Source organism: Hippopotamus amphibius, chromosome 10 (genome assembly GCF_030028045.1).
Source record: "Hippopotamus amphibius kiboko isolate mHipAmp2 chromosome 10, mHipAmp2.hap2, whole genome shotgun sequence".
Classification (NCBI taxonomy): domain Eukaryota; kingdom Metazoa; phylum Chordata; class Mammalia; order Artiodactyla; family Hippopotamidae; genus Hippopotamus; species Hippopotamus amphibius.
The window spans coordinates 92,327,916-92,343,647 of record NC_080195.1 but is presented as its reverse complement, the minus strand read 5'-3'; the positions used below and the strand labels follow the sequence as shown (position 1 = coordinate 92,343,647).

Sequence of the window (15,732 nt, the reverse complement as noted above, 5' to 3'; positions counted from 1 at the left end):
TATGCTTGTCTTCTTTCTATCCTTTTATATCAGGGCATATTTCAGTATTTTATATTAAGAATGGAGAGGAAAACGTAGATTATAAATTACTTGCTATAAGCTTGCTATCAGGCCTTCATTAACTATATAGAAAAATTTTCTTTGAAACCAGTGAAACTACTTTAGACTTGTTCCTAACTTAGAAGTTGCTTATGAAAAATTGCAAATCCACATTCTTCACTTTTTCAAATAGTAAAATAAGAATAAATGTCATGATACCATGTGATATTGTTTAATTTGACACAAGTGTCTGTGGTCTGGCCTAGAGATTAATGTGCTAATGTGGAACTCAGAAAAATCAGGTTCTAGTTCTGGATATATCTTTGTGTTCTTGGAGAAACATTTAGTCTTTTAATTTCTCTTTCTTCCACCTGTGACATAAAGATAATATTTGACACGACCTATCTTGTACAGGTGTAATAGGAATTAACAAGGGGATAACTGTGGAGAATTTCAAAGACACCTTACATAAATTGAGCTCATATCATTTGAAGAAGGATGATTTTTTTCACTTATGTCATTTTTTGCTTTGCAGAAATGGCAGCACTATAGTCATATTTGACCTTCTCTTTGCCCAGTGGGTGTCAGATGAAAATGTAAAAGAAGAGCTGATTCAAGGCATTGAAGCAAATAAATCCAGCCAACTGGTCATTTTCCATATTGATGTGAACAGCATTAATATCACAGGTATCTGTGAACATTGATTTCTTTGAATCATTAAGCTATGAAATTAAAATACTAGTTATGTACCAGGGAAGCAGTGGGATCACCCTGGACTTCAGGAACCTGTCTTATTGCCTGAAGTAACCCATTTACATAGGAAAAGTAAAATACAGAGAAACTGTATTTGAAGAAAAATATCAGCGAGAAAAAGTTTGTAAAATGTCAAATATCAAAAGGTTCTGAACATACTGGCATGCATAAATGTTTGTGAGGTCTGATCACACTTTTGGCATTGGCCAAGCACACCCTGACTTTGCAGGAACCCCCCCCCATCAGAAAGTGACACATTACTTTCTGATAGTCATATACACATTATTAGATTACATAGTCAAGTGGCAAGTCCAGGCTTTAATTGAGGTCTTAAAAGAAGGAGAAGAAGAAAAAAGAGGGGATTGTGAGTTTGATTCATCCCAGTCGCTTACTTATAAAAAAATGAAACTTTATTTTAAAATGATATATAATTTTAAGATAAAAATGAATCAAAGGGGAAGAGATATAGGACATCAAAAATAATAGCAAGACAATAATGTCTATCAATATTAGGTTATTCTAAATTTTCCATTTTAGTTATAACCCACTCAATTTAATTCAACAAACATGTATAGTGTGTCCTATTTTGGATGGAAACAGTAGCAATTTGCCAGGCCCATCTAGATCCACAATCTCTTATCTGTAAACCTTCAGGCTAAATATGTTTTAGAAATCAGACATTTTTAGATATTAGAAAGCTCATCAATATATAAATATCCACATCAAGTGGAATAAAGGCAAACTCTAAACAGCCTATTGCCAGTTCAAATAGTTTTGCTTCAGAATGCGATAAGTAAGTGTAGATTTGCTCTTAAAGGAAATATATAAAAACATGCATGCTTTGTTGGGTTTGTTTTTTGTTTTGTTTTGTTTTGCTTTTTTGATTCTGTAATAGTGGATACAAAATTGCAGAGCTCTAGTTGCTTTTTTTTACAGCAGGGGTTCATCAAGCCCAGTTTACTCTTTTACTAAACCCTCTGCTATGTCCTGCTGTGCCTGTTCAGTGAGAAGACAGCTCAAGTTCTTAAGTGCCTCTTCTATGGATGGTTTGGTCCCCTCTGGCACAGCTGCTGGAGCAGAGACTGTTTTAGATGTTTGTCTAATTCAAATGAGCTGAAAACTACTACTATTATTAGCTAGAACAGGTGTTTTTTCTACCAACACGTTTATTTCTCACACCAGTCTTATTACACAGTATCTTTACAATCCCCATTTTACAGATGAGACATCCAACATACAGAAAATTCTGGCACATTGCTTTAAATCACACAGCTATTTCCAGGTAGGTTGAGGATTCTGACCCAGGTGGTCTTAGCTGGATATTTGCACTCTTAGCCCTTATACCAGAGTTTCTTTGTAGCAGTTTTGTCTTGAAACACTGTTGATTAGTTTCAAAAGTCAATTTTCTTCTAGAAACGTGGTTTCTTGCTATCTTCATTTGAATAAGCATCAGTTTTTGGAGGTTTGCTATGGCAAATGAATTGACAGGTGTGCTGAAACTTATTTTCATGACTCCCTACAGTTGGACTATTTGGAAGAGGGGAGTTTGTGGTTTTAAAAACTTTATTGAATCAATAAAACCATATCCTTTGAGTTAACTTAGAATAAATATCATGAATGCAATAAACTATATCACAACATCAACTCAAGAATATGATCCAGAAGTTGAAGTTACATTTAATTTGTTGAATTATATTAAAACATTTATAAACATAATACCAAGCTTAATATTAGGTATTCAAGTTTAATATTCACTTGAATCATGTGAATTTTCAAATTTATTACATTTTTAAATTGGTTAATAATTTCACAGATACTTTAGATTCTTATGTAGTATACTGTCAAACAAAACAATAAAAATTAAAATATTATCTTCTTTATGAAAAAATCTTATAGAATTTATTTTATTTTCTTCATCAATAATCTATCATATATAACTTATGAAACTGCTATTGCTCTTTTAGAAAGAAGACAATGCAGTAATGAAGAAATAATGTAATAAGCAATCTAGTTAGTAGAAGAGGACATACCACTTAACCCACTTACCATAAATATTGTTTTGAATGAAAACAAATTCATTAGATCAAAGTTTTACATAAGACATGCTTTGGTTTTCTTTATTTTTAACATAGCTGTCATCTTTAAAAATGTTAAGCATGTCAAAGGGTGAAGAAAATAGCCAGTTTTTATCTTTTTATGTGAAAAGTACTTTATAGTTAAACAGTATTTAGTTCCCAGCAGATTTTATCATATGCACAATTATTTTGGCACCTATTTGTTTCAGTGTAAAACTACTGACTCTAGGTCTGACAAGATCTGGTGTGTTGTATTATCTTTCTTAAATATAAATATTCTATATAACTATGATGAATAAATAGATATCTTTCTTAAGTGGGTAAAATAAAGCAAACATTTTGCATAGGTAAATTTTATAGAGAGCATATATAGAGATTCTGGAAATTCATCAAATGTATCTCAATCAAATAATAATTAAATAAATAAATAGGAACACTGAGAGAGGATGAAATGGAAACTCTAGAAGATCAGATGCCATTCAAACTGCATTCAATGTTTTATAATATATTTATATTCTAAGCCCTATCTTCAAACCAACTTTTTATTCCAGGGTCTTTGGAGAATTTCTCTACGATAAGTCCTGCAACAACTTCAGGTCAGTACTTATGGCATTTTAAAATATATAACTTGGTGACCATAAAACTTTATGACATTAGGCAAGGATTAAAATTTTTTGACAGCTCTCTCTAAATGAGATATTTAGTCTTCGTATCAAAATGTAAAAAGCATACATTTGGTTAGGAATAATGTTTTTCATAATATTGCAGAATTCATAATGCCTAGTTATACATGCAAGGATGTGTATTTCCAATTCCAATGCTCCTTTCGTATTTTAAACTCTGTATGCATATGTATGCATATAGGATATGTGTGTGAGTGTGTGTGTGATCTCAAAATATGGCTCTGATCACGCAGCCTTGGTGATGAAGCCCTGAGATTTATAAGGTCACTGTGAATAAGGGAAAGGCATTTAAAAGATAATGAAATGATAACTTTCAAAATGTATCGTACTCTTTGGAAAGGGCAATCTAAGGCTTAATGTTCACTTTGCTCTATTTCTAGCATTTTCTTCACCCTATCTTTCTAACTACAATTGGTCACTACTGCTTCACCTTGTCTTACCATGGTCATACACACTATCAAAAGAGTGCTTTGAGAAAGGATCGATCATTTTAAAATTACCCTGAATTATCTTAAATTGTAAAATCACTCTGTTGCAGAAAAATTATTTAAACTGAAGTCAAAAGATTTGAACACTAATCCTGTTTCTGCCAACTACCAGAATCACTGGGCATTTCACCCTCCGAAAATCTGCTTCCCATAAATTGTGAATAATAAAATTTTCTAAATATTTTAGAAGTCATCCCAAGTATCAAATTCATATAAAAATGATATTTGAAGTGTAAATTGTTATAAAATTATAACCATATTACTTTTGGTATCCATAATCATGACCATTTTTATAATATTTGAAAAAACTATTTGTTTGAAGTATCTACTTGGACCAGGTACTATATTTTGCAAACATTTATCTCATTTAATTCTCAGAATGATTCTGTAGAGAGGTAATATTTTTTCCACTTAAAAATACATAAGTAATAAGGAATGTGCCCAGAGTCACACTGCTATTAATTGTCAAAGACAGGAATTAAAAGTAATTCCTTTGAATTCCAAAGCCCATGGTCTAAGCATATCTCAAGCTCCTATTTCAAATAACATCAGATTAATCTAGAACATTTTAGTCTACAGCCATTATGAAATTAATGAATTCTTATATTTAGTTATTGATAATTGAAAAACATCATCTTCTTTACTTAAAAAGTAAACGCATCTAAAAAACCTCTGCTCCACAACTCTAAAAATCAATAAAAATATGATTTATTTTTAGATCTAGATACAAATGATATATTCTTAAGTTAATAAATATTAATAATCCATAGTAAGTTTTAAAACTCTCAAGTAAAATATTAGACAGAAGGAATTCCTAATAATCAGTTTAAAAATGTAACTGTTATTTTTATGTTGTTTATTTTTACAGACAAGCTAACAACCAGCAGTCTTCTGGCAACCCCAGGTCAGTTTTAATAATATTACTTCTCTTATTTTATTATTTTTTTCCTTTTTTTAAATAAATTTTTATTGGACTATAGTTGCTTTACAATGTTTTGTTAGTTTCTACTGTACAGCAAAATGAATCAGCTATACATACACACATATCCCCTCTTTTTTGCATTTCCTTCCCATTTAGGTCACCACACTGCATTAAGTAGAGTTCCCTGTGCTATACAGTAGTATGTCCTCATTAGTATTTCTGTTATTTTTTAAAAAGTTTTCACTAATGTTTCATTTTTGACTCCTGAGAATTCTCTGATAACACAGCAGTTAACAGTGCCCCATTCTTTCTTAATAGATAAGAAAATTAAAGCATAAAAGATCATAGTTTTAGCCTAATATTTTATCAAAAAATAACAATATCTTTGAGTCCAATTAATGCCTGGATATCTGATCTCATTCCAGGCCTACATCTATTAGAACCATGGTTATTATCTTTTGCTAAGAATGCCACCAATAGAATCAAAATGTTCTCCAGAAAGGATGTAGGTTTCATCAGATGTGAGGGAATTTTTTCTCTAATTATTCTCTCTGCATACAAGTGAGACACACTTGCTCTCTCCTCTTAACATTGTATGGTTGCCAAACCAGTACCAAAGTTGCCTTGGATTCATTAATTCAACAATTTTTCATTAAATGCCTGCCTTGTGTCAACTCCTGGTGTGTATCCTTAATGTGACAATTTTTCTGGATTCCTGGTAATTGTCTACTGTGCCTTTGTCTATCTGCTGGTTGACCAATGACTTCTCTGGTCCTAACTTAATCTTCATGTTAAATAGTCTGGATGTGTACCTAATCTCTTTAGGTAAACTCCATAAAGGCAATGTTATATAGATCTTCAGCTCCTAAAATAATACTGCCATTTTTATGTTATTAGATTTATATCAAATGTTATATACATACAAGGAGAGAACATTTGTGAAATTATAAATGATCTCTGGGTAAGACTTAATTCTTGGATAAAATAGTTGGTGTGATATTTGAAAAGCAGAGTGATATGTGAATCATTAATCAAAATGCTTTATGAAAACTGTCACCCCAGCTCTAAACCCATAGAGGGCTTTTATGGTAGGATTAGCCTGCCTGGGGTTGTATTTAGGTGTTATCCAGATAGTAGCACAACATACTGAAGAATAATACTGCTCTTCAGCCCATAGACCCTTATCCAATGTAGAAGACTATTTATAGCATCTAAAATCACCTTTCAACATACTTTCAAAAAATGATTTTAGGATGGATAATGACTAATTCCTTTAATCTAAAGATAAACTGAAAAAATAATTTTAATATATTTTGAGAAATTTATTTCTAAAACTTTAAAAGTTAACCACAAATATCTAAATTAGTGTTCTGTTTTCTGTTTATCTGTTTATGGATCCACTGAGTGATTCCTACAGCCCACAGTTATTGAGGGCCTCTCAGGTGAATGAAATGCCCTAAGAGAAATACATGGGAAACCCCGGGGGAAAAACAGTGTTAAAGCAAGAAATTCTTGGACTTCAGTTTTCCCCCTTACTCTCCTGAAGACAAACCCACCAAAAATATAAAAATTGGCTGAACCATATGCCCAATTCCTTGCAAGACACTATGTCCCATCCAAAACAGCCATAAGGCATTGGTCCACACCAGAAAGGTCCTTGATAATCTGGTCTTGTCCAAAATCATTTGGTATGGACCAGATATGCTTATGGACATGTTATATAGGACCAAATTTCAAGGATCTTTTGGAATGGACCAAATGTCTTAAGGACCAAAATATCTCATGGACCAAATGTCTTAAGGACCAAAATATCTCATGGACCAAATGTCTTAAAACATTTTGGGCAGGATCAATGTTGGCTAACAGCCCAGTTTCTTCTAGCCAAAGGAGATGGTGAATAGGGAACAGAAAGCAGGAGGGTAATACAAACCTAAACTTCTCTCCTAAGGAGTGGAGCAGAAATCTCCTCTCCTACATGTAAACTATAAGAATGGGATCAGTACATATTTAGCCTTCTCTTTCACACCTTATGTAAGCATTTGATAATCAAAATGAAGACCAAAAAGTAACATACCCTTTTCAAACATTGAAAGTGTGTGAGTGAATCCACCTTAACCAGTTCCACCAATTACTGTACATGTAATGTTTGGTAAGCGAACTAGTCTTCCTGAGCTTTGCATTTAGTATCTGAGAGACAAAGATTTAAATACATATCTTAGAGAGTGGTCATGAAGAAGAGAGAGAATACAGATACCGATTAATGGCTGGCACAAAGGAGGGACACAATTGTGAGATCCCTTCTCCCGTCCCCCTTCAGACTTAGATAAAAACAAAAAAAAGCAGTTGGATACTTTTTTAAAAAGACTTTTCAAAAACTAAATTAATGTTAAAACATATGATTGTATTCAGTAATGCTAATTTTAGTCCGATCATGAATTTGACCAAAGAAACTCCATTTCCAAAGTTTTCCTGTTATTGGAGACTGTATTGAATTACTTTACTCAGTCCTCAAAGAATTATAATAAGGTACGTAGGTGGCAAAATATCACATTCCCTCTTTTACTGGATCCATGAGTCCTCAGTCATCCTTCCCATTTATTCCTCTAATACAGCAAGATACTATAGTTTTATAGAGGGGAACTAGACAATTAAACTTGAAAATCGCAGTTTCCAAGCAGTAATTTATTATGAATATGCCTTTCAGGGATGTTAAGTTTATTCTCATTTTTATATGCCTGGAAGACAGAGTTTGAGAAAAATCAACAAATGCATGCATCATATACCTGGCGTTAGTACTACTATAAATTCTGCCAAAGAGAATTTTTATATGATAGCTGGTACAAAGTCCATGAGGATTATGTTCTATTGTTCAACTGCCTTTGTTGCCAATTACCGTAAAGTTTTACTAACGCATTTGGAACGGTAATGGGAGAGGTGAGAACTAAGGTTGCACTACACCGATTGATTTCTGACTGCTACAGTGTGCCCGAGAGGGGCTCTTTTGGACAATTGTTCATATGCTTGAAGGGTTTCTAGTATATGGCTTGTTCCAGTCTTTTGTTGTTTACTGTATAGGCAATGATTGCAAAAAAACAAAAGTTTCACTATCATGGGCTTTCTCAAGCTCCAAAAAAATGTAGTTTGTCACAATTCCACTATGTGGAGAGGTTTGGGGGCTGAAGAAAAAGAAGTGGCTGATTTAGTGAAAAACATAAAATTGGGTCATGAGAAGCTAAGGCAGAATTGTACTCCTCAATTGAATTAATTGCCCCAGGACTAGGACACAGGCACTGTAACCAACACCAAGTGTATTTTGACATTAAGTATTTTTTTCTCTGCATTTGAGTAAACAACATACATATATTGCTAAGCACTCTCCTCTAATTTGACAGTCCTACGCACATGATAACAGAACTATTAAAATATCTTTCCACTATAATTTCATTTGAATTGACCAGCCATAGTCTTGCTCAAAAGATTAAATTTGTTCTTTTAAAGTAGATGAGAATTTCTGTAAGGTGATATCTCTTTTCCTAATACAGCACAGTGAGATGAACTTGGTCTCTCAAAGCAGGCACTCATGGATTCAGATTCTGATTCCATTACTAAGGAAGCTACTAAATCTTGGGTTTAATTGTCTCATCTTTGGCCACCAAGCATTATTACCTCTATTTAAATAATAGGGAAAATAAAAATCTAAGATTCACAAAATAAGATTTTCAAATTGCTATCTTGTATGTAATACTTCTTATAACTTGTTTAGAAGAAAACAAATGATGGATTTCAGTCTTTTTATACTCCACAATGCTTAGCACAGCGTCTGCACAAAGTAGATACAAGAGATTCCTTACCCCAAATCACTGGACATTGTTATGACTGTGGATCACTCTGAAATAATCACATTTGAGTGTGTACTGAATCCTTGATGATACAAATATAAATAGATAATTAAAAACCTTCCATTTGCAGAATTCCAAATAATACTAATTTACTGGTGGGTTTTCATAATATGCCAAAAAATTAATATCCTGAAGATAAAATACCATATAGATATAAAAATAGGCCCCTCTTTTGTCCACTCAAGAAAACAGCAACTAATATTCAGGCAATTTGAACAGCTTTTAATAATCAGAACTAATTATTATTCTCTTTGTGCACATTTCCTTAAATAGAATTTCTTAACTCCTTTGTTGAAAATTCCCTATTGGGAAGTACAGTACAGATTTCTTAGAAAAGAAGAAATACTAGAGCAAACATTAAGGAATGAAATGGCAAACTAAGTAGTCCACAAATCAAATAACTCTAGTTTTGAGAATGGAAAGTCATCTTAAAAAACTGGCATTTTTCTGCAACAGTTAATGTGTTAATCAATGGGTTTTTTGGAAATTGAAATCATATATGTGTATGTAAGGAGATGAGAGGGAGACAGAAGACTAAGTAAAAATAAAATCTGATAAAACCCTAAAACACACTTCCTTTATATAACGAGACCATATTCATATTTTCCATGTTGGTTTTAATATGAGGAACTTCTCTTTATTCATGGACCAAGACAGCTGAAGAATGTTTATACAACAGAATCTGGAGATATAGAGAGTACAATCTCAACAAGAGTATAATATTTCCACCTTGAAATCAAAATATTTCAAACTAGAGTCATTTTCTAATCCCACCAGCTGTTTCTCTTATAATCACTAACATAACTAATGGTCACTGGTAATCCAACTGACCACTCCAAAAGCGTACCTACCATCCTTAGAAACCGCTTAGCCACCTCCCTCTGGTCGGAGGCACAACTGGCCACTAAAGCTCATCAATTCTACTTGTAAAATAACAGTTGGAATATGCCCCAGCTCCTCTGCTAGTTCAAGACTTCCAACCCTCATCAACGTTCACCTTGACCATTGAAACAGTTTCTCAATTGGTCTGCTCTCTTCACATGATTCTCCACTTGGTCCCAGAATTGTCTTTATGAAATATGGACTGGTTACGTCACATATATATATGTGAACACTTTCAGTGCCATTGCTTATAGAAAAATATTTTAATATGTTAAAAAGATTTTAAAAAGTCCCCCAGAATTTGGCATTAAATTTCCTTCCTGCCATAGCTTCAATAAACATCCCAACATCTAGATAAGTTAAAGTCCTCTGTTTTACATATGCTAACGTGCTCTTGTCATATCACCATTTCACATACCTCTCTTCCTTATGCATTTCTAAGCATCCTTCAAAATTTAGTTTATATGAAGATGCTTTCAATCCCTGCCTGAGAAGGTAACTAATCCTTGGCGTAGCCCAGGCACTGGTGTTCCCATATAACTTTTTTCTACCTCATTTAAAAAAAATTATTAGTTAATGAGCCGGTCTCCCACTAAACTCCAAGCTCCATGAGAATAGTCTCTGCCTTACTCATCCTTTTATTTCTATCCTTTAAAAATCCATGACACAAATAAATAGAAAATAAATACTTGTAGAGTGAGTGAATGATCATTAATGAAACCAAAAGATCCCAAGTGGTATCACTTGCCAGTGTGGTTTTGAGGTTCAGTCTTTAAAGTTCAATAAGCAACAGACAAAGATGTGAAACATTAGGAAGTGAAGTTCGCATGGGGCGCATTAGATCAGACAAAATTATAATTTTCCTAGTTATATCCCCAAATCCATTCTTATAGATGCTAAATACTTAAAATTCTATTAACTACTATTAAAATGAGACATAGTGTTTCTACAATAGTTTGTTTTTTTCTCATTTATTTATTTATCAAGCTTTTATGAAATACTGTCAACACTATGCTTTCCATGGATTAGGGAATCAATTATTAAGGACTCTCTTCATGAGTATCTCACATATATCTTATAATATGCAAATTGGTTTATTCAGCTCCATTTTTTGTCATTTTTCATTCTCTTAAATGGGAGTATTTTTTCATTTGGGAATGTCTCTGGTCTTTATCCTGTCCTATTTTAGATGTCAGGTGATCCATGAATTTCCCAATGGTTTGTATCCATTTTAACTTGAGACAATTACAAAAGTCCAATTTAGTTGTATATATACTCAGCAACCTTGTCCATAATGTTCCTACTTAGGTATTACCTTAACAGATTTATTGACAGAAGCACTTTTCCTTTCCCAATTAATTTCTTGGGGCATAAGGAGAAATTTCAGAATCAAAAATATTTTTAAAACCCAGCAGATGGCAGTGCAATGCTGGTTTTAAGATTAAGAACAATAACAAAAAAATGCTATTGAGCTTAAAGATTTTCCAAAAACTTTAAACTGTCATTGTTACTCTAATCATAGACAAAAATATTCAAATTCTCACATTGTTTAGAAAAGTAAAAACATATGTGTTTATCTAATAGGCATATAAATATATTTTTAGAATTGCACCTAAAATTTCCAAGTCAGTTTCTAGAAGTTAAATGTGTTTCCTCTATATTTAGAAATGTGGAAGAGGAGCAAGTAAAGGACAGGGCAGGCTGAGAGGTGCAAATTCATCAGATTCTGGCCAAAGTATGGCATGGAACCCGTCAGGGTCATGGTTGCATCTTTACCCCTAAGAACCTGTGACCCAAGAAGCAAGGCAATATTGAACAGAAATAACCATTGGGTTTCTCATGCTCAATACTGGGAATTTTAAGTGTTTTATTTTACTATAAAATAGCTTTCAGTGACAAATTTTGCTCTGGAGAATGCAAACCTTGACTTCAGCCACTATATTTTTGAATAATAAGTTTATAAGCAAATGAAGAGGCTACTAGATACTGCAGATGATCTGACACACATTCCAATAAATTGTCCCATGTTACACATAACAACCCTAGGAGGTGTAAATATTGGGGACTGAATGTCCAAACTGTAGTATTGACTTATCAAGGTTAAAAATCAACAAAGTAAACATCACATTTAACATCTATGAAGAAACATGTATCATTTCTTCAAAATTTAAAATTCCAAGTTTTTACAAATGATCAATTCATTAAATGAAAAAAATATTTATTTTGGAAATTGAAATACATACTTATAAGTAAGCATATGCTTACCCAAATGACAAAAATTACTTAATAAATATCCAAACATTGGTTGGAAATTAAATCTACTATGTGGGAAACATAAATTCAATCTTTTTTTTAAAGGAAATTTCTCAATAGAGTGTCTGCCTGGTTCAAGTCCGTGTGCTGATGCTCTAAAGTGTATAACAACTGATTTATTTTGTGATGGAGAGTTAAACTGTCCAGATGGCTCTGATGAAGACAATAAAATCTGTGGTGAGTGGTGACTTTCCCTTCTCTCTCCCCCCTTTCTTTTCCATCCTCCCTCACTGTACACACACACACACCCTTCAGGTACCAGAAACTACTGGAGAATGAGATATCCCAGTAGCCACAATAGTCATGTTTATAATTTAATACAAAAATCTAGAAAATAATTATACTAATATTTCTTAAACTTTATCGTGACATTAATATATGATATTAATTAATTAAACAGAATTCCATCTGACAAGCATAGAAAGAATGCTGTGGTTAACAAGGTCTGGGGGAGGAGATTGGCATTATTTTTCATCCCTTATTAAACTACTACAAACTACTATGAATTTGAATGCTTTTTCATCATCATATCATAATATTGGTTTTTGCCATTTTAACAGTCTTTAACTCAGTAATCACCACTCCTTAATTTTGATTGTTGGAGTTCACTTGGAATAAGTGAACTTATTCAATAAGTTCTTTGAATAAGGGAAATTAGTTATGAATAAGATCTTCATGTCTGATTTTAAAAAATGTGTTTTCGTTATAAATTTTGGCATTTTTTGAGTGTTAATTTTAAAAATCACTAGTAGCAGTAGTAGTAGTAGTAGTAGTTATAGTTAAACTTAAGTAGTACTTACTAAATGCCAAACATGGCTCTAAGTAATATAAACATATTTCTTCTTTGGCTTATTTCTTCATTCTATTGCTGGGTAATATATACATGAAAGATTAGCACATAAATGTACATACAGATGGGTAAATAATGTAAGGAACTATTTGAACAATTCTAACCTATAATTTTGCTTTTGAAAAATTAAACAGTAGGAATTGAACAATTTTTTGGTGTGGTTTACAATCTGTTTAAAAATTGACCATGAGCACAATTAGGTGTTGAAATGTGTAAAGCCTTTAGTTACAATTTGCTACACTTTGTTCTTCTATTATTAGTTACACTTTGCTCTTTTTGCTTGATATTAATTGAAGATGAATGCTCCAATCCCAACCGAAGTTTTAAAATTACCTGTCCACTCAGTATATACTTGAAAAGACAGGCAGTTGGTCTGTTTCCCAGAACCAACTCAAAAACCGGCAACTTGACTAAAGTGTCTTCTACTAAGCAATCCCAATTCAAATGCTCTGGCAGAAAATTCAAACTTCAAAGTTTAACTACATACTTTGAAGTGCACTCAGAGCATATTGGAAGAAAGTGCAGGCTACAGAATATTTTTTAATCTATGTTGTATGACTAAGCTACTCAAAGAAGAAGAAGGCAACATCCTTTTTTGCTATGGTTTTCAGAGAGTTTTCAAAACCTTTCCAGAGAGAATGTGATACAAGTGTGCCATCATGAGGTAATAAAGGTGATGTTGATTTATATTTCAAAAATAATGTGCATCAAAGTGTGAGACACAGGCCTTTAAGCCTATATTATGATGATCAACAACTTTTAATGGAGAGAAATATATGAGATAAATTGAATAATCAGAAAATGAACCACACCTATTATGCGCTCTTTACTGTCATGGAGTTTATAATTTTCATGATGAGTTAGTATCCATGCACATCAAAAACTAACCATAGAAATATCCTGTGTGGCAATATGTCCTGAAATAAGTTATAAGGCCCTGAATTATTTTTCTGAGTCATTCTAAATACATGACATGAACCTCAGTGTATTAGAACTGAATTCTCTAAATTTGCCTTAAAGACATAATCAAACTGCATTATTATTTTTCAATATCATGGAGGTTTTGTGTTAATTGAAACTGCATTAGTTTGCGATCCATGTCACTTTCTTAAGCCTCTAGATCCTTGTTTCCCATTTTGCTTGATTCCCTTCATTATTTGTGTTTTAAAATTAGCATTATATCTATTTTTGAAAAACAATTTAAAGTCTTCATGGAAAAAAGACATGGGCAAATCAATCAATTATTCATCTAGGATTTTCAGGTATATTGGTTGTTTTATTTATTATTTAATCATGAATGATTGCAAGGACCTCACCTCAGCAACACCTCAAACTTCTAGTAGCATAATTTCTACATGAAAGTCCTGTCCATCAATCTACATTCACTAAAAGTTTATTTTAAGAGAATCCTCTGTATGAAATTGACCTTTGCTCTCTCTTTTCTCTCTCTTTTTTTTCCCTCCAGCTGTGAGCTCTAATTCTAGTTTGTGTTATTAATAGAGTCATATTAATGTTGACTTCCTAAACAGCTTCCTTTTTTAGTCTTTAGTTATTTAGATCTTCACAACTTATAGCTGACTATAGCAGAACCAGGATTTCTTTAAGTTGTTTTCTTCTTCTGATGAGAATTGCATCAGCAGGAAAGTTCACTTTTTAGCTGACCTATGGGAAGAAAAGATGCTGACTCACAGCCTTTAGGCCAATGTTCAGGCCTGTTTGGAAGTTGGCAAGTGGCTCCACAGATTGTTTGCAAGCGTCATAGGTATGTGCATAATAGACCTGCATGGATGTATAGAGATCATGTCTGATTTATATTCCTGGAGAATTTAATGCCCTGAGCAAACATGCAACTAATAAATATTGAGCCAGCAGAGGGAGCTCTCAGTGGGTCCTAAGAACACACCTACAGGAATCCCATTCCATTACAGGTGATTTCGGATAGTGCAATAGAATGGCTGATACTATTTGACAGGCTCATTTATCTCCCACTGAGAATTTTTTCTGATGCTTCTCTTAAAAGCACTTCATAGTCTAAAAAATTATAATCCTGAATACCTAGTAATCCTACTCAGCCATGGCTGGGTTATATCTGTTTTGCCAAAAGTCTGTCCTGCTTCATGCCTTAGGTTCTCCGGAAACATCTTGAAATTAAGTGAAAGAATGTACAAGAAAGTTCCTAGCACAAGCTATATCTTGAAATGATAATATTTTGGCATTCTGAGTTTTGCTATTATAAGTAGTTCAATACTATTGTAATTTTATTTTAAATGTCTTCAGGAATATGCTTATGATCTTTACTCAAATGCAGGAATTCCCAGAGGCCCTTTAGAGCAGAACTTGATCTGTAGATTATCCATTTCCACTAAAACTCAGCAGCTTCATAGAAACCTGAACAGGCAAACTGGTCATATTCTTAAGGTCAGGCTAAAATATTATGATGGACAATCTTAGCAATGTAAGGCAATTACAGTTTATCACTTACGTTATAGTCCAGGAAAGATGGCAAGAGGCTGTGCTCGGCAGGCATTCAGGATGCCGGCTCCTCCACCATCTCTTCTTTGCAAAGCTCGCCCCTGGATCCTTTGCAACCTGCTGACGGACAATGGAAGGATGTTATAGAAGATCTTTTGAGAAATGACATCTGGAAATAAACACAATCACTTCCACAATAGCTTATTAACCAGACTCTGTCACTTGACCTATTTTGGGATATGCAGTCTAGTCATATGCCTAGAAAGGGACTGAATAAGGGTATGGCAAGCATACAACAATCTCTGCCACCAGGGACATAAGTCAGCTTTTTGAAAATTTATGAATCCGGTTGTGCA

General features: G+C 33.2%; 1 protein-coding gene across 1 annotated transcript in view; it reads left to right on the top strand.

Moving 5' to 3' along the window:
- Window positions 1–15,732, top strand: part of TMPRSS15 (transmembrane serine protease 15) — a 117,427-nt gene that overhangs the window by 8,649 nt on the left and 93,046 nt on the right. Inside the window, exons 4-6 of the mRNA XM_057697364.1 lie at window positions 575–726; window positions 4,907–4,942; window positions 12,100–12,231. Of these exons, the coding sequence (XP_057553347.1) occupies window positions 575–726; window positions 4,907–4,942; window positions 12,100–12,231 (320 nt within the window). The remainder of the gene's footprint in view (window positions 1–574; window positions 727–4,906; window positions 4,943–12,099; window positions 12,232–15,732) is intronic.